This window comes from Centruroides vittatus, unplaced genomic scaffold, assembly GCF_030686945.1.
Source record: "Centruroides vittatus isolate TY-2023 unplaced genomic scaffold, ASM3068694v2 contig_120, whole genome shotgun sequence".
Lineage (NCBI taxonomy): Eukaryota > Metazoa > Arthropoda > Arachnida > Scorpiones > Buthidae > Centruroides > Centruroides vittatus.
Genome location: NW_027120768.1, coordinates 2,977,587 through 3,001,134, shown reverse-complemented (window position 1 = coordinate 3,001,134; position 23,548 = coordinate 2,977,587). Strand labels below are relative to the sequence as shown.

The following is a 23,548-nucleotide window of genomic DNA, read 5'->3' as shown; positions in this document are numbered from 1 at the left end:
TTTTTGCCATTTCCAGTATTTGTTAAAAACTTTTATGGAAATGTGATGTACCGGACGGGTCTGACCCGTCACGAAAGACGCGAAAAAACGATTAATTTAGAGAAAAATTTATTAGTTTAAAAAAACAGGTAAAAGTCGTTTGTAGTAGGACACCCATTGTTTATATCAAACTGCGAGGCAGAAACCATAAATCGCGGAAGGAAGTCGTCCTATGATCGGTTGAAGATCGAATTCATCTTCGATTTTGATTTTTCTGGCGCTCCAGGTAGAAGTCTCGTTACGCTTAGTAACCAGGGGCCAACCACTCGGGAAGTGTGATTGAGGGAGAACGACCAATCAAAATGGATGAAAGAAAGAATGGAGATTGATAATAATTAATGGAGATTGATTAATAATTTTCAATGTTTTCTCTCTGTTTTATAATAAACTATATATCACTTTAAACAATATATTCAGCCATTTAATCGTAAATACATCAAGATTGCATAACTGATAATGTATATTATCATTAAAGAACTAATCCAATTGTCCTTGCTACAATCGAATGAAAAATCGATCGTGCCCATCACTAGCTCGACTCACGTGGTCCGTCCGTGTGCCAATTTGTCCGCCACGCTTATTGGACGATCGTCTTATTGGCTCCCGTTTCGGGGAACGACGGTGCCACCGACGGCCGCTTTCGGAAAACAAAATTAATATCGAATCTGTTCAGTTATCTGCATGAATAATTAAATTTATAAAATAAAAATAAACTTGTTCTTATAAGACGAGAAAGTTAAATATGGCATTTATAAATTAAACTATAAATAGATTATTTAGTCGCGAACATTTAAACGAATGCAGCAGCGCTATCTTGGCCGAGGCGAATTCTTGCTTTGTAGGTTTAACCAGACGCGGTAACCGATACCTGGGCCATCTGCTTTCCGGGAAAACTTTTTGTGAGAGACTGGTTCTTATTTAAGAGTTAGATACCCATAAACTTCACGTGGACGGCTGCCGCTGGGCCCCGCCAGCCGGTGTTTTGTGATTTTTATCCACCGGCCACCGGTGAACGGCTTATTACGGATTTGAAAACATTTCCTTAAGCATTACTCCTACTATGCTAAAAACAAAAAGAGCCTCGAAACAGAATAGCATTTCACCACTCAAAACTTCGTAGAATGTTCAATGGTGGCTCTACATTATGCTTAGTTGAAGACGTTGTTTGTATAAATTTTTCCATCGTTTGATAAGATTGGACAACACTATCCAAGAAGCAAGATTAAGAACTTTCCGGAAGACGGAGGGTTGGTCAAGCTGGTCGAGGCCTTAACTTACCACTATAGATGATCGTGGCCAACAACCCCGGGAGTTTAATCGTGGGCAATTTGTCACGGATACGGCGAGTCCCGTCTCTCGTCATCCGGCCGCTCCCATTGTGGGCCTGGCCGGACCTGTAATGAGCTTGCTAAAAAGGCCCTGTGAGTGCTGACGAGGAAAAAAAAAAAAAAAAAAAAAAAAAAAGAGACTTTCTGACTAATTTCTGGGATTGTGGCGATCTGTGTCGCCATAATCTTTCCGAAGAGAAAGACCGATAATAACTTTCTAATGGCGTGTATTGCGTGACAAAGTATAACGAAGAACAGCAATGTTGCTTGGTGCTTCGTTTATAATAACGCACTCTACATTTCAAAATTTCCAACTTTTATCACAACGAATCTTTTTATTTGCTAAACTCGCTTTTTACGTAAAATGCATAAACACCAAAAACAGTGGTCTCGTATGGCAATGCTAGGGATCGTGCTGTTCTGTGCCCGGCAAATATTACCGAAGACTATACGGAAATAATACTGTACAACAGTAAACTTGGCAGTAAATATAATACAATATAATGCTATAGTTTATACAATTTAGAAACTTTTTCAGACGTTTTTGTACTCTCTCTTGTATTACTATTACTTAAGAGAGCCTTTATATCCATCCAATTATGGGTTCGGCCAGGCCCGCGATCGAGAGCGGCCGGATGGCCGAGCGGTTAAGGTGGCAGCCTACCGCTCTGGGGGACCCGGGATCGAATCCGAACGGGTCGAAAAATCCCCAGGAATTTTTCGGGGGGTGGTCCGTTCGGGTATGTCGGGCCCCGTCCTTCACCACCCGGTCGCCCCATTGTGGGCCTGGCCGAACCCATAATAGGCCTACTAAAAGAGGCCCTCTTAGTGCCCGCAGGGCGGAAAGAGTTAAAAAAAAAAAAAGGCCCGCGATCGGGTGGAGAAAAACTTGGCCCGACATATCCAGAAGGTAGGCTTATATATTAACCGCTCGGCCATAATTAGATGAGCTTTTACAACAGGTTTCTCGGGTACAGCCGTAAACTGGTGTGCAGGGCTCTTTCTGCTATTTGGGTATTAACGGGACCCTTTTTTTCCTCCATACTCATTGCGAGTTCGGCCAAGTCGAAATGGAGTCGGCCGGGTAGTGAAGGTAGCCCTATGTAGCCCGGACTTATACCTACGAAAAGTTCCGGAAAAACCGATCGCCTGAATTCTATTCTTATCAGCAATGCCGCTAACTGTTTTAGCGCCCGTGTGCAATACCGATTATGCCGCCCCTGTTTAACTACGACTACCTACGCTGAGCTTGTCAGCAATACCAATTTGCCGCCCCCTGGACGTGCCGCCCGCGTGCGGTGTACGCCTTGCACTCCCGCTTACGGCTGGCCTGATTCCCCTAGAGCCCCCAGAGAGTGGTAAGCTGGCATTTTAACCTTAGAGAGTTTGTACGGAGCCCGAGGATAGACCGGGCTCCTTTAACTTTTTGAATAAATGAAAAAGAATGTTTCTTTATTAATAAAAAGCAGTCTTACATATTTTATAGGGGAAGGAATGACTTCGGGCCTCACTTCCTCTAGGACCGGGGAAAAATTCCCATTTCGACGATTCTGCTTAACCGCCAGACTAGACATCTAGATTTCAGAAGGGTGCAAGTGATTCTCAGTGGCGGATCAAACACTTTAACACTAGGTTGTACTCGGGGTCCTCAAAGACCCCGAGTACAACCTAGTTTCGAGGTCTCCTTGTTTTAAATACTGTACTAAGTAATGCAACCAAATCAATTTATTACTTAACGCTGTAACCAGTAGCGTAGCTAGCATGGGTGACACCCGGAGCAGATATCGTAGTGTCACCCCAAGTCATACCGTGGGTGTCACCCTTCTTAACTGTTGTATAAAATAGTATCGGATTATTGAATTGTAATATGCCCGCACTCGAGCAAACTTGAACGCTATATCGAATAAGCGATATCATCACATAGGTTTATATTGACTAGCGTGAATCCGTTGACCTCTTTTTTTTTAGTCATGGGTTGTTGAGTCTGTCGAACTTTCCATGACTTAATGTTAAAGCGGGTTGTCAAAGTTTATTTCCCGACTTATTTTTTCACAGTCGGGTGTCACCCCTACACGCACCGGGTGTCACCCCTGAACGGGTGACACCCGGGCAGTCCGCCCCCAATGCCCCCCTCGGTACACCTCTGGCTGTAACTTCGCTCCCCATTAAAGTGTACCGAACAAATACTAGCGCAGAGCGAGAGGTCCGAACAGTGGCGTAGCGTGGGTGTCAGCCGCCTGGGGCAGAGGAAAATTTTGCCGCCCCCTTATTTAGGTATAAGTAATGAAAAATTCCGTGCTCATTTCAATCGGTCCGAATCGAAGGTGCGACAAAAATATAAAATAAAATGGTTCAAATTTTTACAAGATATTATTATTTATTGTGAAATTTTGCCGCTCCCTAAAAGTGCCGCCCAGGGCGCGCCGCCCCTGCCGCCCCCACTACGCTACGCCACTGGGTCCGAACCCGCAATCATAAGGCAGGAACGAACTCTAACGTCGAATAGATATTAACATATTCGCTTTAATTAATTATCGGATGGACAATCTTTTGCTTTTTTTTTAAGTTTGTTTTTATCTCCTTCCGGCGAAACTTTGAACGTTGTAAAGATACTCTCATCGATTATCTCTCGGATAAACGAATCTTGCGTCGCCATTAACTCCAAAATTAAATCCAAACAAAAAGTTCTCCTCCGTTAATCGGGCAATCCGGCAACGAGGGTGCGGAAGTCGCTTTCCGTTGGGATAGAGTTCGATCGACGTCGACTCTCCGCGCGCCTCGACGCGTCGCGTTACGCGCGGGACACATGCGCCAATCCAGTCGCCGTCCGTACACGAAGGACGAAGGAACGTTGGCGACTACTTCCCACGTTTCCACGTTTTCGAGTAGACAGAATGGAGAGAGGAGGACCGAGATACCGATCTTTGAAGAGCGACGAAACTTATCAGAATTTGGAAATCGACCGTCAGTCGGGTAAGTCTCCTTTTGATTTAGCCCACCGCCCTACTCTTATCCTTTTACGCTCTTTTTTACGATGTAAAGAGGGGAAGAAAATGGTGATTATGATTATAAACGAGTCTTTCTTGTTCTGTTTGTAGAGCAAGAGCTTGTGTTAAACTTGTATCTGTTATATATAGAAATAACGATCCCGCTCGAGATATCACGCATGACCCCCTCTATCTCCCCATCCCCTCGACCAAAATATAATAGTATCGATGCCTCTTATATACGAGTTACCGTGCCAAATTTCGTTTCTAACTCAGTGCCCTGTTCTGAGATATTAAACAAAATAGACTCGAACACACACACAAACATGGGGAAGTTTTTCCTATTTTTTGAATGTCTTGGGTTCAGGGGTCTCAGAACATCGAGATACGCAAAAATTCTTAAGGGTCAAAGATATTTATGAAAGATATTTATGGACCTTAGTACCAACACAAGTCTATCACTACGCTACTTCAAAATAGCGATGGAAGCGATAGAAGTGCAGCCTAAGATACAAAATGTCTAATTTAGGAGGTAATTTACAGGTGTTAATTTGAATCTATATTTTGTTCGTGTATTACACCCAGTTTCCAACTCGCTTCTCAAAGTTAGAGCGGATCTACTCGTGGTTATTGCCGATAAAACTGCTCTTGCTATAGTAAGAGGTCGTAGAATAATACATTTGAGAGGATCGCATCCAGAAGATTGCGGATGGCTCTTTCTGGATCGTTACCTTTGATGGTTTTACACTGAGTTGTGTATGTTTTATGCCTCAAACGTTCGTAGGAAGTGTAGGTGCTGGACATCTGTGGAGTATCCACATGTCGACAGGTGTGCGCGAAAAGTGTGCCACAAAATGTCAAAAAAATGATTTAAAAATGGTGATTATTTCGCGCCTTTTTAAAAACACTATTTATAGCCTACATTTTTGTGTACAAATCCGTCACAAATCTCATTTATGGTGTGTGGTTGTGGCACAAAAAACTATGTGCCACTAGCTCAAAAACTTTGAGCTAGTGGCACCGTTCTAAACTACAGATGCTAAATCATTCTGCAGCCAGGTTGGTATCGGATTCCAACGCAATTGGACACGTGTTGTACATCAAAAAATACTTGTAATACACCAGTAAAAAATATATTTCTAAATCCAAATCTGTGAAAAATTGAGAGGAAAATTATCGTCTCGGAAAATTATCGTTTGTTCTTATTGGTCGAAGGGCGAACACAATTTTTTTCCTCTGAGCCAATGATCTCTCTTGTTGTTTTTTCTTCTGTCCGAGACGAAAATACAGCGTATTGACATTACGATGTATAAATAATGTGTTTATAGCAAGGAACGAATTGTGCAAGAGCGAGAGAAACTTGAACAGGTGTCAACATTGCGCCTTTCAAAGTTGGAAAAACAAGTGTCGAGTGACACTTGTTTTTCCAACTTTGAAAGGCGCAAATGTCATTTTGTCGCGATTTTTGTCACTTGGAAGTGCCGAGTGACACTTCCAAATAACAAAAATCGTCATCCAAGCGGGACTAGCTGTTTTAATAGAATATTTTGGGGTTTCGTTGGTCGCGATTCATTTCTTTGATCTTGGATATATTTCGTTGATACGCCAAATTTTGTACTGCTCACGTCTGTGGCCCAACCAGTGGTCGCGTGGATAAAACCAACGAACACTGGTAGTTGGTCCTGGGTTCGCGTCTGGCCAACGGGCCGGACATGTGGAGTTTTCCGGGTTTTCTTCACGTTAGTAACACCTAAATAAGGGCCAGTTTCCTATAAAAGACCTCCCGGGAAGTGTTACCTCTTGGTAGATCGCCCATGTGTTGCGTTGTCGTAAACGAATAAAACAATAAAAGATTACACCTGTGTACTACAACATAGAAAAAGTTACTTAAGTATTGCGTGTTTCGTTCGTGTGTTACTGATTCGACAATCCAGATTAAAACGGACAGCCCCGGGACTGTCCGTTCAGGCGCCTAGTAAAACCATTCTTTTTTAAACTGTTTCCGCCCTGTGAGCACTAAGAGGGCTTCTTTTTAGTAAGTCATGGGTTCGGCCAGCGACATTCCCTCCTCCACACAACACAGTGATAAGTCCTTGAAAAGAAACAAAGAAATTTACTTAAAACAAAGGAATTTCGAGCCCCTGTAAGAACCGGTGCTCCATTACTACGGCATAATCTTTTCCCCCTTTCGTCAGGGCTGAAAATGGGTATCGGAGGAAATTTTTAACTCTCTCCTCTAACTCAGTATAGGCGACTAAATTAGCCAAATTTGTCAAAATTTTAATCGAAACCAGTGGCGTAGCGTAGTGGGGGCGGCAGGGGCGACCCGCCCCGGGCGGCACTTTTAGGGGGTGGCAAAATTTCACAATAAATAATAATAATATCTTGTAAAAATTTGAACCTGTACAATACACAATAATGATGATTGTTCTTGCTGAAAAGTTCTTTAGAATTACTGTATATTTTAGTCTTTTAAATTGAGATACCTAAATAAGGGGGCGGCGAAATTTTCTTCCGCCCCGGGCGGCTGCCAGCCACACTACGCCACTGATAGAAACATCGAAAATTATCGTACAATACGACTCCAAACTTGGATTTTTGAGATTACTTTCAAGCTCTATGACAGGAAAGGCCTTGGCCCTCTTAACTCCGAGACCCCCCTGATAATTTTCCACTATTTTAGCTTATGAATGATAATTTTCACGAACTCTTTCGGTTCTGATGACACTAAAATACCTTTTGTTCGTGTTCGTAATGGGTTGAGTCAGGACCACAATGGACAATAGGATGGCCAAGAGGGCCCGAATTACCGGGGATAGGCTATCCACGAATATTTCTGAAAATCCAATCCGGATTTAAACTCTGATCCCTCAGATCCTCAGATACACTCATTAGTAGTTTACCAGTTTCGAATTCCAGTTTTTCGCTTTTTAATTAATAATTGCCGTTAATTAATGGTCATAAGATTTTTTTTTCTAATTTATGAACCTGTCGCTGGTACAATCTCTAAACAAACTGAGGAAAACGGAAGAGATAACGTCAGGAGAAAGCAATTATGTCTTCCTCTTTCACAGATAAAATCGCACTTCCGATTTTCTTGTTATCTCCCCAACACATACTTCTTATGTTTTTCGATAAACTGGACGTGTAAATATAAAGAATTCAAATACGAAACGTGATTTGGGAAAAGTAAGCACTTGGGCAGTAGGTATAATGGGTGTCAATGGGTTACATACATGACTGTAATTCAAAATTTTATCCGAAATTCAGAGGAATTGAGTTTACTCAATGGTTTTCTTGGTTAATTGGTGTGATGTGATAAGGTAAAGCGACATATGGACCGTCTGCCAAAGGGTGCCTCCCTGGAGGACTTTCTGTGGGATATTGGCTCATCTTTTAGGCATTAGACACGAAGTAAATCAGGAAAATTCCACGAGGACCCGGGAGGGAGAAGCGAGGGAACTTTTCTCCGGAACCGAAGAAAAATTAGGGCTTCTAGTGGTACCTACCCCTTATAAAATTAACTCAGAGACGCGTTATCCTACGGACAAAAAAGACAATTGCTTGGGGCTCCCCTATTGCTGTTTTAATTTTATGAAAGATTAGTTTGCGGCTTACTAACAGGGGGCCCAAACCAATCTTTTATAAAATTATTAATGTAGTAAGAATATCGAAATTTAAATTTGGTGCCACATCTGAGATCCTAGATTGTCCGTGTGAAGCAAGTGCAGGGTTCACTGGCACGGCGCAGAGGTTGCGTTAAAAAACGAATGAGGATACCGGGAGATTCCCCTAAAAATTTCTCCGAAGAAAAATGTTTCAAATCAACACTGCGCGTGGGGTCCCCTAATTTAATAATTTCCTGAGGCCACGTGAAGCAATAATGTGACACTGAATTAAGACTTCCTTTTATTAACGAAGAAACATTCTACGTACTTCATTTTACCAAAACACAAAAGGTTAAAAGGGCCCGGTCTACTTCTGGGCCCCATACAAGATCTCGCCAACTCTCAATATTCCATGATTTTATGCATAAACGGTTCGGCTACAGGCGGGCTTTGCGCAATACGGATTTTAGGCTTAAGTAGCCTATATTTTAGCCTAGGGCCTCTCCACAACTGGGTTTAAACGCATTGTGCTCTAAGCTGTAACACGTAACAAGTCCTTTTTCTCTATCAAACGAATTTTATGGCACGAGGCTTAAAATAGAAGTAGGCTCGAAGCTCTAGTTTGTTTAGCCTTCATGTAAATCAGGCCTCGGACCTCGCATTTTTAGAAGTTTCATACATTTGTATTAATATTTTAGCCTCGGGCGACGCAGCTGTTTCTGTTTTAGATTTTCTGCAACAGTAAATGTAAATCTGTTGTAGGTAATTGCAGTTAATTTGGATTATTATCATTATTATATTGTTCCTGCGACATTTATTGTTTAATAAATTATACTTAATTCAAATAGGAATAAATATAACAGAAGTTGCGCCATATTTTACAACTCTATACATATGATATTCAATATAATGAAAGTTATAAAAGTTGTTGGGTTATTTTTATCGACGTAATAAACAATTTTTTTTTTTTTTTAGTTTAACGAAACAAAATTAGTATTGTAAGTCGTAGAGAAACAGTGTTGTGTTAGATTGCTTATTCGAATTGTAAAACACAATTCGAATAAATAGTATTGTAATTTAATACAACTTGATGTAACGAATGGACTGCTTACTTAAAGAAAATTACAATTACTTTCCCAGCTGTTATAACACGAGAAAGTACGTACTGTAATCGTGTCAAATTTAACCCGATAGGTTTTTTACAAATCTTGACATTTTGAGACCCCTGAACCCAAAACTTCTGGGTTTCTATGTGTGTGTGTGTGTGTTTTGACATCTATTTCATTTAATATCTCAGGATGGAGTAGCAATTAATAAACGAAATTTGGCAGGGTAACTTGTACATAAAAGCTTTCGATGCTATTAAATTTTGGTGGTTAAAGGTCAAGGGGGTTGGGAGACAGAGGGAGGTTACCTGTCGTATCTCGAGTTTGGTCAGACTTTCATTTGCACGAAGTGCATATTTAATGTGCCATAAGTGCACGGTTTGCAAAATTGCCAAATTTTTCGCTTAAATTAGAATAAATGTAAAGAAGCTGACTGGAAAAAAAAGCATGCGCAAGTAATAACCGAAAGGATAATTGAAGGGGCGGAAAGGTTTGGATTGGTTTATTGGTATGCGGCAAAACGACATGTGGACACTCTGCCGGGAGCAGCGCCGGATTAAGCCTCTAGCGGGCCCTAGACAAAATTTAAATTGGGACTCTATTTAAATAAGTTGCTTCTAAACAAATCTTATATAATGTGACATTAGCGTAGCTAGCATGGGTGACACCCGCTGCAGATATCGTGGTGTCACCCTAAGTCACACCGTAGTGTCACCCTTTTTAACTGTTTTATAAAACACTATTGAACTGTAATAACTTCGCACTCGAGCAACTTGAACGCTACATCGAATATGCGATGTCGCGACGTATAAGTTTAAATTTAGAAAATGAATCATAACCATACATCAGTATTACTATGAGAGGCGGCTCTAGGAATATTTCTAGATGGTGCGAGAGATCTCGTGGGAGAGATTACTTCTGACACACGGATGGCTGTTGACCTTTTTTTTTTAGGCAATGGCTAATGAAGCCGGGCCCCTCCGAATTACGGGCCCTAGACATTTGCCTACTTTGCCTATTCGATAATCCGGCCCTGGCCGGGAGGGTATCTCCCAGGAGGTCTTTTACGGAAAATTTTAACAGAAATTTTATTTATTTATTTATTTATTTATTTTTTGATGGAGGGGGACGTGTGTCAACTTTCATGTATCTCCTTCCACCTGAGATAGATCTTTCCCGCTCGGACTGACTCACGTCTACTTTTTCGACTATATAACGCGAAAAAAACCCGGAAAATAGACGTACAGTACGTGGCCTCGATTCTCCTCTTGTCCCTCGTTTTTAATCTATACATTGTAACGTGAGTATCTGTCAAGTTTCCCATATCCTGACTTTAAACAAATAGAATTTGTTTGATAAATTTATCAGTAATGGATTACATTTTGATAATAGTCTAAAGGGTATAATTTAAATAAAAAAAAATAAAAAAAACGCTGGCAAGGTACCAGCGACGCCCGCAGACCATGAAAAAGGCATAAGAAAGGATATCGTAGATTACGCAAGGAGCTTAAACTTTACGATTCAATGTCGGTCGGATCTCCCACAAGATGGGGCCGGTTGCACTCAGAGCAGAAAACAAAGAATGCGGTTTTGGTGGCCGTACCACAAAGTTGCATGGGGTCAATGGACAAACATCGTTCGTTAGTTTATTTTATATTTGCAGAATAGGCTAGAAACCACTTATTTTCTGTTGTTTGGGGCCCTCTTGGGGATTAGGAAAGGGGGAAACCGAGACGAAAAGGGCGCACGTGCCCCTAGTGTACGGGTCCCCTGCAAGGCACTCTTGCTCGACTTTCTTGGCACTCAAACAAGAGATTAAGAGGACCGGAGGAAGTCCGATAATTTTCAATTATACGAAGATATAATATTTAAGTATTATCAAAAACGCAAAACGAGTAATTTTGTTGGATTACAATAAAAATCTTCATTTAAAACAACAGCAACGAGTTGCGTAACTTACCCGGGTTCACCAGGAAAGTTTGCAAGTTACCGTGCAAAATTTCGTTTGTTAACCTTCACCAGTGGCGTGCCGTCATTAGAAGCGGTAGAAGCGCCGCTTCCCTTGTATTTTCTAAAAAATAAATACATATTGTGCGATTATTTTCATATAATTAAAATTAATATTTTATTATAACTGCATTATGTATCTTATTACAAATTTCTATACTACATGTGAAAAAAACGATAGGATCGCTATTGTATATTCGAATATCAGTGACGGAACGGAAGCGCTGTATTGTCAGCTTCCAAACAGCCAGATTATACTCATTCGCGCATGCGCTTTACAGAGCACCAACCTCACCCGGTTTAGTTGATGGAAGCTACACACGTATAACGCTTCCAATTCTATCCAGGATCGGTCCTAGGCTGTTAGCCGCCCGCCTGCTAGATATTTGGCCTCCCTCGCCCGATTATGTGAATCACGAGTAGATTTATAACTTAACCCAACTGATAAGAATTTACTGGTATGATGTTTTTATGATAGTTATGTATAGTTGACAGGAGTTTAAAAAATTCCATTAAAATATTTGATATTTTTATTCTGCTCTCCCATCTTATATTATTTACGGATTTCAATGTTAAACCAGTGATATTACGAATTTGTATGTCCCATCTATAAGGAAATTAAAAAAAAAAGTTTAATGTTACTCTAGGTGCCGAGATGGCGGCTTGTCTCTGATTCCAGCAAGGCAACAGTGGGACACACGTTCTAACCTAACCTATTCTAATAATTTGGTTGCTAATAATTATGGTAATTTATTGGAATAGGTTAGGTTAGGTTAGAACGTGCATCCCACTGTTTCCTTGCCGGAATCAGAGACGAGCCGCCATCTTGGCACCAAGGGTAACATTAACCGAAAAAAAGTGTACAAATCTTCTACAATGTTAAAAAATTAACTATTAATTTGGCAGCATCATTTACAACTAAATTTAATGAAAGATGCATAAGGTACAAAAAAAGCTCTAGAATTTATTTTCCTTAAATTTACGATTTATACAGGGTGGGCCAACGAAAACGAAACGGCAGAGTGTTTGTGTTCGTCCAAGCAAATCGCTCGGACAGGTCGATTTTATTCTCGAGGGGACATCTTACGCAATAAAGTTTTTGCGATTCTGAATATTAACTAAACAAACATTTTTTTTCGAAATAAATGTTTGTTTAGTTAATACAAAATAAATGAGTTTTTAAAATTTTTTGTCGTCTGTTGTATTCAGAATCGCAAAAACTTTATTGCAAAAGATGTCCCCTCGAGAATAAAATCGACCTGTCCGAGCAATTTGCTTGGACGAACACAAACACTCTGCCGTTTCGTTTTCGTTGGCCCACCCTGTATATCCGTTGTCATAAAAATTTGTCTTTCCAGACTACAAATATTCAGGTACAAAGTAACCTGTTTCAACTTATTTCTACTTAAGAAGTAATTAAATAATTAAGAGATTAGGGAATTGGGGACATAAATAAAACCTGCCGAAAGAGCCAGAATTTTACTTAAACAAAAGCTTAATCGAACCAATCTCTAGCCGAGTACAGTGCGGACTGATTTCTTCATAATAATAGATAATAAAGACAGAAATTTTTCCAGTTCAATGAGAGTGACTGAAAAGTTGTAAATTATGGAAATTTCCGTGGACCCTGGTCCTAAGACGAATTACTTAGAAAACAAATGACGGACAATCTATTAAGTTTAACATATTTAGATTTTTATAGCTATGGTGAGAAAAATTTAAAAGTACAACAACCTTGTTGCCTCCTTTGAGGTATACGAGTGATGCGACAAAAGAGGCATTTGACATTGACCGGTATCAGCACCCTCGGGATTTGGCAGTCTGCGTGCATACACCTACCAGGACCGTCTCTGATTTCATCCATTAGTCACTCGTAGGGAGCTATTTGACTATGTGGATTGTTTTAAGATTTAAAAAGTAAAGATTTTATGTTATTTTTATATACTGTACAGTACTGTACATACTCGTACCTGGTACAAAATATTCTTCAATTGTATGAATATACTTTTAAAGAAAATTATAATTAAATATAGCTTTGTAAAGAAACGTACTGTACGTCCACCGCACATTTTATTTCACCAAGTAAGTTTTTATTATTTTATTTATAATTTTAGCCCTTATATTGTGGCTAGCGATTCAGAATGTAATTGTAATATTAAAAATACATTTAGAGAGGTCTATGGGCTTTACTGGCTTATTGAACAAACAATACGAATGGAACCAAGATCATTACTGACGTGCAATTAACTGATTGCCCCTGGAAGTCGGCTTCTCACAGAAACACAGCTTCCCTATCATCAAATGTCACGGCATGCCACTGACCTACACCCCATCCTGGGATATTAAACGAAATATGCGCACGCACACACACACAGAGAATTCCCCAGTGAATTAATTTGACATAAATTTGCCATCTTTAATAGTTAAAGTAACGTCACATCGACGTAAAAGTACAATATTCTGAAAAAGGGATGCACGTGTTAGATGAGGACGGTAGTTGCGTGAGATGAGTGCAATCAGTGCCAATTTTAAATGTTACGGGCTCTAGGCATATTGGTAAACTCGGGCCTTTCCATTGAAACGTTTTAACAGCAGGCCTATTAAATGAATTCCTTAGCTGATTTTAGGTGTGTATAATTGTATATTATGTCGTTATATACACACATAATGCCTTTCATGGATACTACTGTATTATAAACAGGGGTGTTTACAAAAATGTTACATAATGCCAGAGTCTCGAGTTGTGTTTGTAGCAACACGAATGTGTTCAGAATATCACATGGTACCAACTCCGTTGATGAGACCACTCATTGAACAAGTTTGTGACACATGATACCTGCAACATCTTTGCATTTCTATTCATGGAACTAGAGACTAAATGATTTATGCCAAGAATGGAATTGGAAATGCATGATTGCTATTGCCACCTAGCAAAGATCATTGTACTTCTCCAGTAAACAAATGGCTTCTTTCACATAAACTAATTTGATGCATTCTTGGTAATAATACTAATTAATTGCTTTTTTGTCTAGTGTTTTTAAGAAAGTAAATATATCAAAAAATATGTAAAATCATATATGAAATTACAAGATGGGGCATATTATTTTACTTTTATGAAAATAATATCACACAGTTTTTGACACTTTACATGAACATAATTGGCAAATTAAGAATGAGAGCTCATTAGAAGAAACTTTTCAATTAAATATTCGAATACTTTCAATTGAAACACTTAACTCTGTAACTATTGAAATGCATTAATAAAACTTTGCTTTTTATTTAAGTTTAATTGGCATTTGTTAAAACATTAATAGGTTAAAGAATAAAATATTACTTTTTAATTATTTCAGATAAAACCGAAGAAAAACAAAAGCTTTACGATGATTCTGTTGGTGACAAACAAAAACATTTCTCATGCACAAAATTACAAGCTCTCTGCGTAACTGCTGTAATATTTGTGCTGTTGCTGGTGATTGCTTTGATTGCAGCTTTTGCACGGCCGGTCTCATGTTGCAAAAATGAAGCTCATCTCACAGTAACCAAAGTTTCTCCGACTGAAGAACAACTGGAAAATGACAAGTGTCCCTGGCAGGACATTCGCCTACCTTCTTTCATAGTTCCAAAGCATTATTCGTTGTTTCTTCAGCCAAATTTAACAACCTTTTTAAATAAGGGCAGTGTTAATATTAGTTTTGTTCTGGATCAAAAGTCCGACTTTGTGGTTTTACATGCTAAAGATTTAAATTTTACAAAATTTATTCTTATGACAGAGGAAAAAAAAGAAATTACAATTCTTCAACATATTGAATGTCACAAACACGAGCAAATTTATATTCAATTCTCCAAAAGTTTACAAAAAGGCACAAATTATGTCCTAATTATTGATTTTATGAATATCTTAGAAGAAAAATTGGAAGGATTTTATATTAGTTCTTATAAAACAAAAGCTGGAGAAAAAAGGTATTTCTGTTTTAAGTAAAATCTTAAATGTTTAGCTTTTTAATTTATCCTTTTTTACTTTTTTTCTAACAGTATTTTAGGAAGTTCAAATGAGATTTATTGTGTTTGAAAGCAGAATTAAAATGTGATATTTATTGTATTAATAATTAAATTAGATTTATAATTTAAATTATTTTGAATTGTGGAATTTGCTAAATTTTTTTTATTTATTTGAAGTTAATCATTCTTCATATTAGGTATCTCGCCGCCACACATTTTGAACCTACTGCAGCAAGATTGGCTTTTCCATGTTTCGACGAACCTGCTATGAAAGCTAAGTTTCAGTTAAAAATGGTGCATGATTTGGCACATTCTGCTTATTTTAATTCAAAATTGATTAAAACCACATCTTATGGAAATAATTTGATGTTAACACTATTTGAAGAAACAGTAAAAATGAGTACTTATCTAGTTGCATTTGTTGTTTGTGATTTTAAGCAGATAAACATGACCAAAAAAGGAATTGAGGTAAGTTTTTGTTAATTAAACTCATTTTTAGGAATTTTAACAATTAATAATTTTATTTAATTTATTTATAGGTTAGAGTATTGGCACCAGAAGAACAAATAGATCAAGCCTCTTTTGCTTTAGATGCTGCAGCCAATATTTTAATAAACTATGAAAAATTTTTTAATATCAGCTATCCATTATCCAAATTAGGTTTGTTTTATTTAAATTAGTATAAAGTTAGAATAACCAGCTATCTAAAAATTCCAGGAAAATGTACAAATGAGGTATAAATTTTTCTGTTATGATATTCCTGCTGTAACAGTGCACTGTTAGACTAGATGTTGCTTTTTGGAGATTAGTAAAAACTAGTTAGATTCGCGTAACTGGTTATATAACAAAGAAACAAAGAATACAAAGATTACACTGTCTCGACTCACAGAAGGTCAATGCTGAAAAGGGGAGTGTGAAACGAGGTCACCATCCTGTGGGGTCAACAGCACCACCAACCTTTTATTATGTAACGGAAGAATGTTTACAAAACATCATGACACAATTTGTTGTATGTAATGATATCGTATAACATTTGGCAATAATTTCGATCGTTGATTCCAACATGCACTTCTTACAATGTTCATGCAACCAATTAAAGCTATTAAAGCCCTTTTCTGTGATGTTCTTCAGTTCCCTTATCACACTCATTTTGAATGTCTTTTAAATCATTGTATCAATGATCCTTTATGTGAACTTTAAGCTTCAAGAACAGGAAAATGTCTGCAGGTTCCAGACCTGGTGAATCAGGAAGATGAGAACGTATTGGACCTGTCTATAAGCCAAAACTTGGATGACAATCCCAGCTGAATATACAGGAGCATTGTCATGCAACAGGAAAAAGTCTTTCTCCTGGTATAGATCTGGCCTGACACATCAAATTTGTTTCAAAAGCAATGTTCTAACAACTGTAGTGCTGAAATGCATGTGAGCAAAAAATTTTCAGACAAGAAATCTGATGTGTTCTTATGAACAATTTTGCTTAGAATCACTCATACTAACATTTTCCGAAATATTGCAGATTCCTCCTTAATCATCCTGTATATAGAAATTATTTGGATCATCATGAATGTTTTGTATGAAAATATCCTTCTGTCGGCTGTGTGCACGGGAAGTAAAAGCTTGTGCAACTCCATAGAAATCAGTGTGTAGCTGTACACACATGCAGCTCAGAGGGATTACTGTTTAAATATCAGTTCAGAACGTCAATGTGGTACTGTGATGTCATTATCATATCAAAGAATACAAACTCACTATGAATTAATCCACAAGCATTGAAAAAGATGATTAACATGATTTTGACCTTCAATTTTACATGCTTTACCTTTGATGGTTGGGATCCTCTTAGTACTTTGTCTTCTTTTCATGCTTGGTTCATACTGATAACAAAGATGATCTAACCATTGTCATAATGTACTCATTAGCTGAATTACTTAATGTACTGAACCTTTAACAGTGGTAATTTTTAAAAAGAGTGCTAATGTTTCTGACCTGATTAAATACAGTACAAAATGTTATTCAAACACCACTGTACAACATTGTACTAATGCTGATGTACAATATTGGCATAAAAACTCAAAAGGTTAACATTTTAATATTGGAAAACAGAGTGGAAACAATATTGAAATGTAATTCATTATATTTTAACCAACATTTGCTCAATATTTCTGTGCTGCTAGGAAACTTCCTCCTGAAAATAACACAGGAAATGAAATATGGTGATATCAGTACATAGCTAAATTACTTAATGTATCTTTAACAGTGGAAATTTTTTAAAAAGAGTAATATTTTTATCTGGTTAATGGGTCATCCTTAGGTGTGGAGTGTTGAAAGACGAGTCGTGTTTTGACTGTCCATGCCTGAGGATGGTCTATGACTCAAATGAAAAATAGAAAAAAATTAAATACCTTCGTAAAACCGATAACCGGTGCGTTTAGTCTGCTGATTTTACAAGGTTATTTGCTCCTCTTCAGTTGTACTCTCAAATCATAACTTGCAATATCCACAGATAATATAATGTATTATATAGCACATATATTTATATAATACATATGTTAGCTGAGATATTGGCAGTAGTCAGATTTGTATCATTTACTTTTAAGGGGTGCAAAAGAGTAGAGGAGACCACCATAGGATATCCTTATCCAGATGCTGCATCAAAATGCAAAGTGCAAAATGCTATTTTTGTTCGAGTGTTAATTAATGAGTGAGGCACAAACCTTAAATGCACTTTTTATCTTTGTAACTTCTCCCGAGGAATGGTGTGGACAGAGTCTTTATTGTTCTTTGGTGTTTTTTGCTATCATGGCATGTTCACAACACTTAAGAACAAACTTAGTTGAAATTTTCGTTAGCAGTTGGGCAGCCTAATTTTGAATTACTTTCAACAGACATTCATTTCTGTAGGCTTGTTTCAACATCTAGAAGGTGTCTGTGAAAATTTTGCCACTTTTGAAACAAAAATTAATGGCCATTGCAAGAATTGTGATGCAGGAAAATGACATTAATGCTTTGCATCAAAACTGGTCAACAACAACACACACTGACAATGCAAAATAAATTATGTACACGACCAAACAATAATATTCGTAGATTCTATATTTATATTCTGTCTGGAACTTGTGCTGTTCACTAGAAATATTTAGTCTGGTAATTTTTAGACAGTTGGTGTATGTATTTAATGCATTTAGAATATGCATCAATTTATGCTATTTATAATTAATTAAAAATAACAAATATTTTCTTATATCTGAAAATAATTTTTGTCTTCATCTGTTTTCTAATAACAATGCTTTCGTGTATTCAAAGTTAATTTATTGCTATTTGTTATCATCATTCTCGTTTCTGAAAGATATGATTGCCATTCCTGACTTTGGAGCTGGTGCTATGGAGAATTGGGGTCTTATTACGTATCGAACAACCATGATTTTATTTAATCCTGAAGAAACTTCTACTAGCTCTGAAGAACGAGTTGCTACAGTTATTGCTCATGAGTTGGCTCATCAGGTTAGATGTTCAGTTTTTAACTTCTATATCTCCAAATCTAGTAATTGTTTGATTGTTAAAAATTTTAAATTTTTCACCTAACCAATTATCAGAATAGCAAAACATGAGTGAAAATAGATATGTATGGATTTTCAATATCAGTAACAAAGTTTGTATGTGAATATTGTTAGAATGCAGCAATTGAATATTTCTTGTTTATGATCTTTGCTTAGAGCTACTCTTGCTTCCAGATCTTTTTTTTCTTAGCTGAGTTAGGATCCAAACTTTGGTAAATCTGATATCTTTCTCAGGGAAAGCTTCTCTTTCATCTTTTCTGTTCCTTTCTTCTCTCCAATGATCTGCTTCTGCTTTGCATTTGTTTTTCATTCTTGTATGATTCTCTCTCTTCAGCCATCTTGAAATATTGCTGCAATCAAAGTGTTAAAGATTTAATCTACAGAGTTTTTTTTACATTTCTTCCAAAACAGGTCTTTACTAGTAGATTTGTTTCCAACAATGTAGCTGAGTTTTTCCCCTTTGTTGATTATTCTTGTCTTTTACTTTCTATGTTGATATAATCATCATCATGAGTTTGTAGGTCTTCTGTATTCTCTGTATTACTTCTATTTTAACTTTGTATTAGTTAGTTAGATTAAAGTCTTATTTCTGTCTTTTTCATTGTCCTTCTCATTAAAGTCACCACTAGCAGTAAAGTTTATGCGTAATAAAGAATAAAGAATCATGGATTAAGCAGTTGTTGCAAAAAACACAATCATCTCCATCACAGTATATTATTAATTAAATAAAAATTTTATTTTAAAAATTAAATTAAAAAAAGTAAGGGGTAGTATACTAAGTAAGTTCAGCCAGGCATACAATGGGGTGGCCAGGTGGTGAGCATTTCCCACAATTGTGTAAATAACTTTTCATGCATGAGATGTTGAAGTCAAACCTATCATTTTATATTGCTTACTGTTAATTTCATAAATAATTTGCTAATTACAGTAATACTTCGGTTTTCGTTGACTTCAGTTATCATCAGTTTCGGTTTTTGTTGATTTTTTTCACAAAAAAATCTGTCTCAGTTTTCATCAATTGCCTCAGATTTTGTCAGCGTGCCCAAGTGATATCGCTGCTAATTTTGCGAAAACAAAGGGCGACCGATGTGTTTTCCGGCTCAGTGTGACGTTATTTCTTGTTGTGTGAGCATTACCGGGAGATGCTGCCATCTTAGAAAAATGTATTGAGGCTAATATCCCCGAACTAACAGCACATGCTCCAAAAAGGAGATGGCCACACGTGGTTTTATTCTTAATACACAAGGATATTGATAGGGAGGATCTCCTGTACCAAATATATACCCAAAATCAGATTCTACAGGAGAAGTATACCCAAGAAGAGTTTGAAAGGCAATTAAAAATCAAATTTCACCTGGGTAAGAAAGACTCTACCTTCAAAAACTGGACAGCAGAAGTTTCCCCTTCCATTAGGAAAACACTGATAGACCTGGGAAAATGAATCTAAACTGGTCGCGCTGCAGGATTGCAGACTTCTGTCCGATCCTGCAGTGCTTTAGATGCTGCCAGTATGGCCACACAACAAATGAGTGCTCCCAATCAACAACTATTTGCAGCCAATGCATGGGGGATCACCTGTTCCAGGAATGCCCAAAAGGAAAGAAGAGCCTATTTGTTGCAACTGCAAAGCTGCAAAAATCAAAGATAGCAACCATAACACACAAAATACCAAATGCCTGATCTTCCAATGCATTAAAAATAACCTCTTATCTCGAACTGAATATGGCCTTGAACTTTGAAAGCAAGATTAGGATCCTGCAAAGCAATACCCAGAGGAGCATTTCGGCCACCTCTCTGATTGGAAAACAATTACAAAAATATGACTTGGTGTTGATGCAGGAACCGTATTGTCGGGCTAATGTTCCTGCATATTTACCTACTAACTGCCCAATCCTGCAGGGCACTAACCAGTACCCGTGGGCAGTCACTTTGGTGCCCAACACAAATCTTCCAATCATGCATCATTCTAAACTCAGTGATGAATATGTCATCGTCACAGAACTCTCAGTCAATGATGAAAGGATCGTCATTCTGAATGTGTATTTCCCAGGGGAAACAGATGACGCTGGCTTTTTGGAGAAACTCCAACACATAATAGACTTGTTTCATGACGCCTACATCGTGTTGGCAGGCGACTTTAACGCCCATTCCCCTGCTTGGGGAGGGGATCACTTAGATAGCAGAGGAAGAACACTTGAGGAATTCTTGCATCAAAATGATCTCCTCATTTTAAATAACCCGCTCTCTCCCCCGACTTTCTGCTCCACCAGGGGAGACTCTTGAATTGACCTGGCAATCTGCAGCTTGGGGTTATATACTAGAGCCACAAATTGGAGAGTGCTGGAGGAGGATACACTCAGCGATCACGCTTACATCTCGTTTGATTTAGAAGGAAACAGGAACAATGATGTTTGGAAATCTAAAAGCAGATATATAGTCACAAAGGCCGACTGGACGCAGATGAAAACCTACTTGGAAGACAACTTAATACAAGATTACGACGACAATCAGTGTTCAGCAACTAAACAAATTGACCACAACATTGAAATAATTACGACGGCCTGCGAAAAGTACATTCCAAAAGGTTCGATTAGTAAAAGAAGTGTCCCTTGGTGGACTAGGGAAATCAGTGAATTGCGCCAAAATACTAGACAACTAAGAAACATCTTCCAGAAATGTCGTAACAATAATACCAGGGCACAGCACAAAGACGCCTACCTCGCCTGTCAGCGTACCTACAAGAAGACCATTAAGGCTGAAAAACTTCGCAGCTGGTGGGACTTCTGCACAAGAACCTCGAGCAATCCATGGGGCTACCTTACTAAAATGTGCTCCAACAAACTGCGGAGAACAAAGATCCTGACTGATCTGCAAGAAGGTAGACAGCCCCCATCACTGTTACAAGCAATAACTTTGCAACTGAACTCTTACTGTCTGGATGATGACCCCTTGACTGACACTGATCGGCAGTGGCATCTCTGTTCTGACTTAAATAAATTAAATGACACTGAAGATACACCATTGTTTACTGTAGAGGAAATTCACTGGGCAATTACCACTCTCAGACGGCGCAAAGTGCCGGATATTGATGATATAACTTCTGAAATTGCAATCAAATTGTGGAACATCATCCCACACCACCTAAAAAATCTTTATAATACCTGCCTTAAACATGGCATATTTCCGAGAGCATGGAAGAGGGCATGGGTAACTTCCAGTCATAAACCTGGATTGATAACCGACACTAGACCAATCTCACTACTGCCGATTATGGAGAAAATCCTCGGAAAACTAATCACCAAGCGCCTTAACTGGCGCATAGAATATCACAAAAAATTAAACAACTCGCAATATGGATTTAGACCGCAAAAATCGGCAGAAGATGCCATAGAAAGTGCCATTAACAAAATTCAGCATCTTTTACAAGACAGCAAGTATGTCCTAGGGGTCAGCCTGGACATATCAAAAGCTTTTGATAGTGCCTGGTGGCCCCTAGTGACACACCAGCTTCTCCAGATTGACTGTCCGAAAAACCTGCTGAGTCTCATCATTAACTACTCTAAGGAAAGAGAGGCTATATACCAGTATGGGCTGCAAGCTGTTTCAAAGAGCATAACCAAAGGGTGCCCACAGAGGTCGGTGTGCGGACCACTCCTGTGGAATGTTATGTTCAATGCATTCTTGGAAAATAACTTTGGCCAAACGCATAGTATTGCATATGCAGATGATGTGTTCTTGATATTAGAGGGTAGATTGAGAGCAGTCTTGGAGGATAAGGGAAACAGAATGCTTCAGAGCATCTATGAGTGGGCCAAGAAACACAGGCTTAAATTCAACACACAGAAAACAAAAGCCATTGTGTTCAACAGGCCTAAAAAGAGTAACCTCTACCTGAGACCGCCCCACTTGAAAATGAATGGCAGCACCATCAAGGTGGACGTGCACTCTAAAATATCTAGGTGCTATTATTGATTTTAGGCTAGCTTGGGATAGCCACATAGAATATATTACCGGGAAAACAGGACTTATATGTCAGGCATTTGCTCAAGTCGCCAAACGGAACTGGGGCCTCAATTCCAAGGCCATGTCGGTTATCTATGATGGCATTTATGTACCAATTACAACCTATGCGTGCGGCACGTGGGGGTGGGCTGTCACCAAGGTTCACCCCAGACGTAAACTATACTCCTCACAGAGACGTGCTCTGCTGTTGATCTCAAGAGCTTACCGCACGACCAGCAACATCTGTCTACAGGTTCTGTGCAAAAAACCGCCTATCGACCTTGTTATTACCCAGAAGCAACGTTACTGTAAATTGAAGTGGGGAGTAATATACAGACTGAAACCCAAAACATCGACAACAAAGATATTGAATGGCCATCACCTTTCGGCGATACCCTTCCACCTTTTGAATCCTATCTGGGCACCCATGACAGTACTTCTAGTGCGGATCTAAAAGTTTACACGGATGGGTCATGTCATGACAATGGCGTGGGAAGTAGCTACGTCATATACAATGAAGATAATGAAGTATACCACCAAAAATTCTGTCTGCACCGCGAGTGCACTATTTTTCAAGCAGAGATGTGGGCCATCAGCAAAGCTGTGGAGCACATCAACACTAATCATAACAATATGCATGTCTCTATCTTCACCGACTCACTCTCTGCACTCAACTTCTTAACTAGCAGAAACCAACATCCAACTGCAGAAAAAATCAGAAGGGATTTACATGCTTCCACATGCACTTTTGACATTAACTGGATCAGAGCACACCAGGGTGAGCGGGGAAATGAGAGAGCGGGTACTCTGGCCAAGGAGGCTGCCACGGACAAATCCCTCTCCATTTCATATTGCAAACTGAGTCAATGCACACTCCGCAACTTTCTGCGTAAAGAGACTCTTACTCTCTGG

General features: G+C 38.6%; 1 protein-coding gene across 1 annotated transcript in view; it reads left to right on the top strand.

The window, feature by feature from the left end:
* Positions 1 to 4,058: 4,058 nt before the first annotated feature.
* Positions 4,059 to 23,548, top strand: part of LOC136984861 (endoplasmic reticulum aminopeptidase 1-like) — a 60,089-nt gene continuing 40,599 nt past the window's right edge. Inside the window, exons 1-5 of the mRNA XM_067282002.1 lie at positions 4,059 to 4,340; positions 14,426 to 15,035; positions 15,272 to 15,542; positions 15,614 to 15,734; positions 18,424 to 18,578. Of these exons, the coding sequence (XP_067138103.1) occupies positions 4,262 to 4,340; positions 14,426 to 15,035; positions 15,272 to 15,542; positions 15,614 to 15,734; positions 18,424 to 18,578 (1,236 nt within the window). The 5' untranslated portion in view covers positions 4,059 to 4,261. The remainder of the gene's footprint in view (positions 4,341 to 14,425; positions 15,036 to 15,271; positions 15,543 to 15,613; positions 15,735 to 18,423; positions 18,579 to 23,548) is intronic.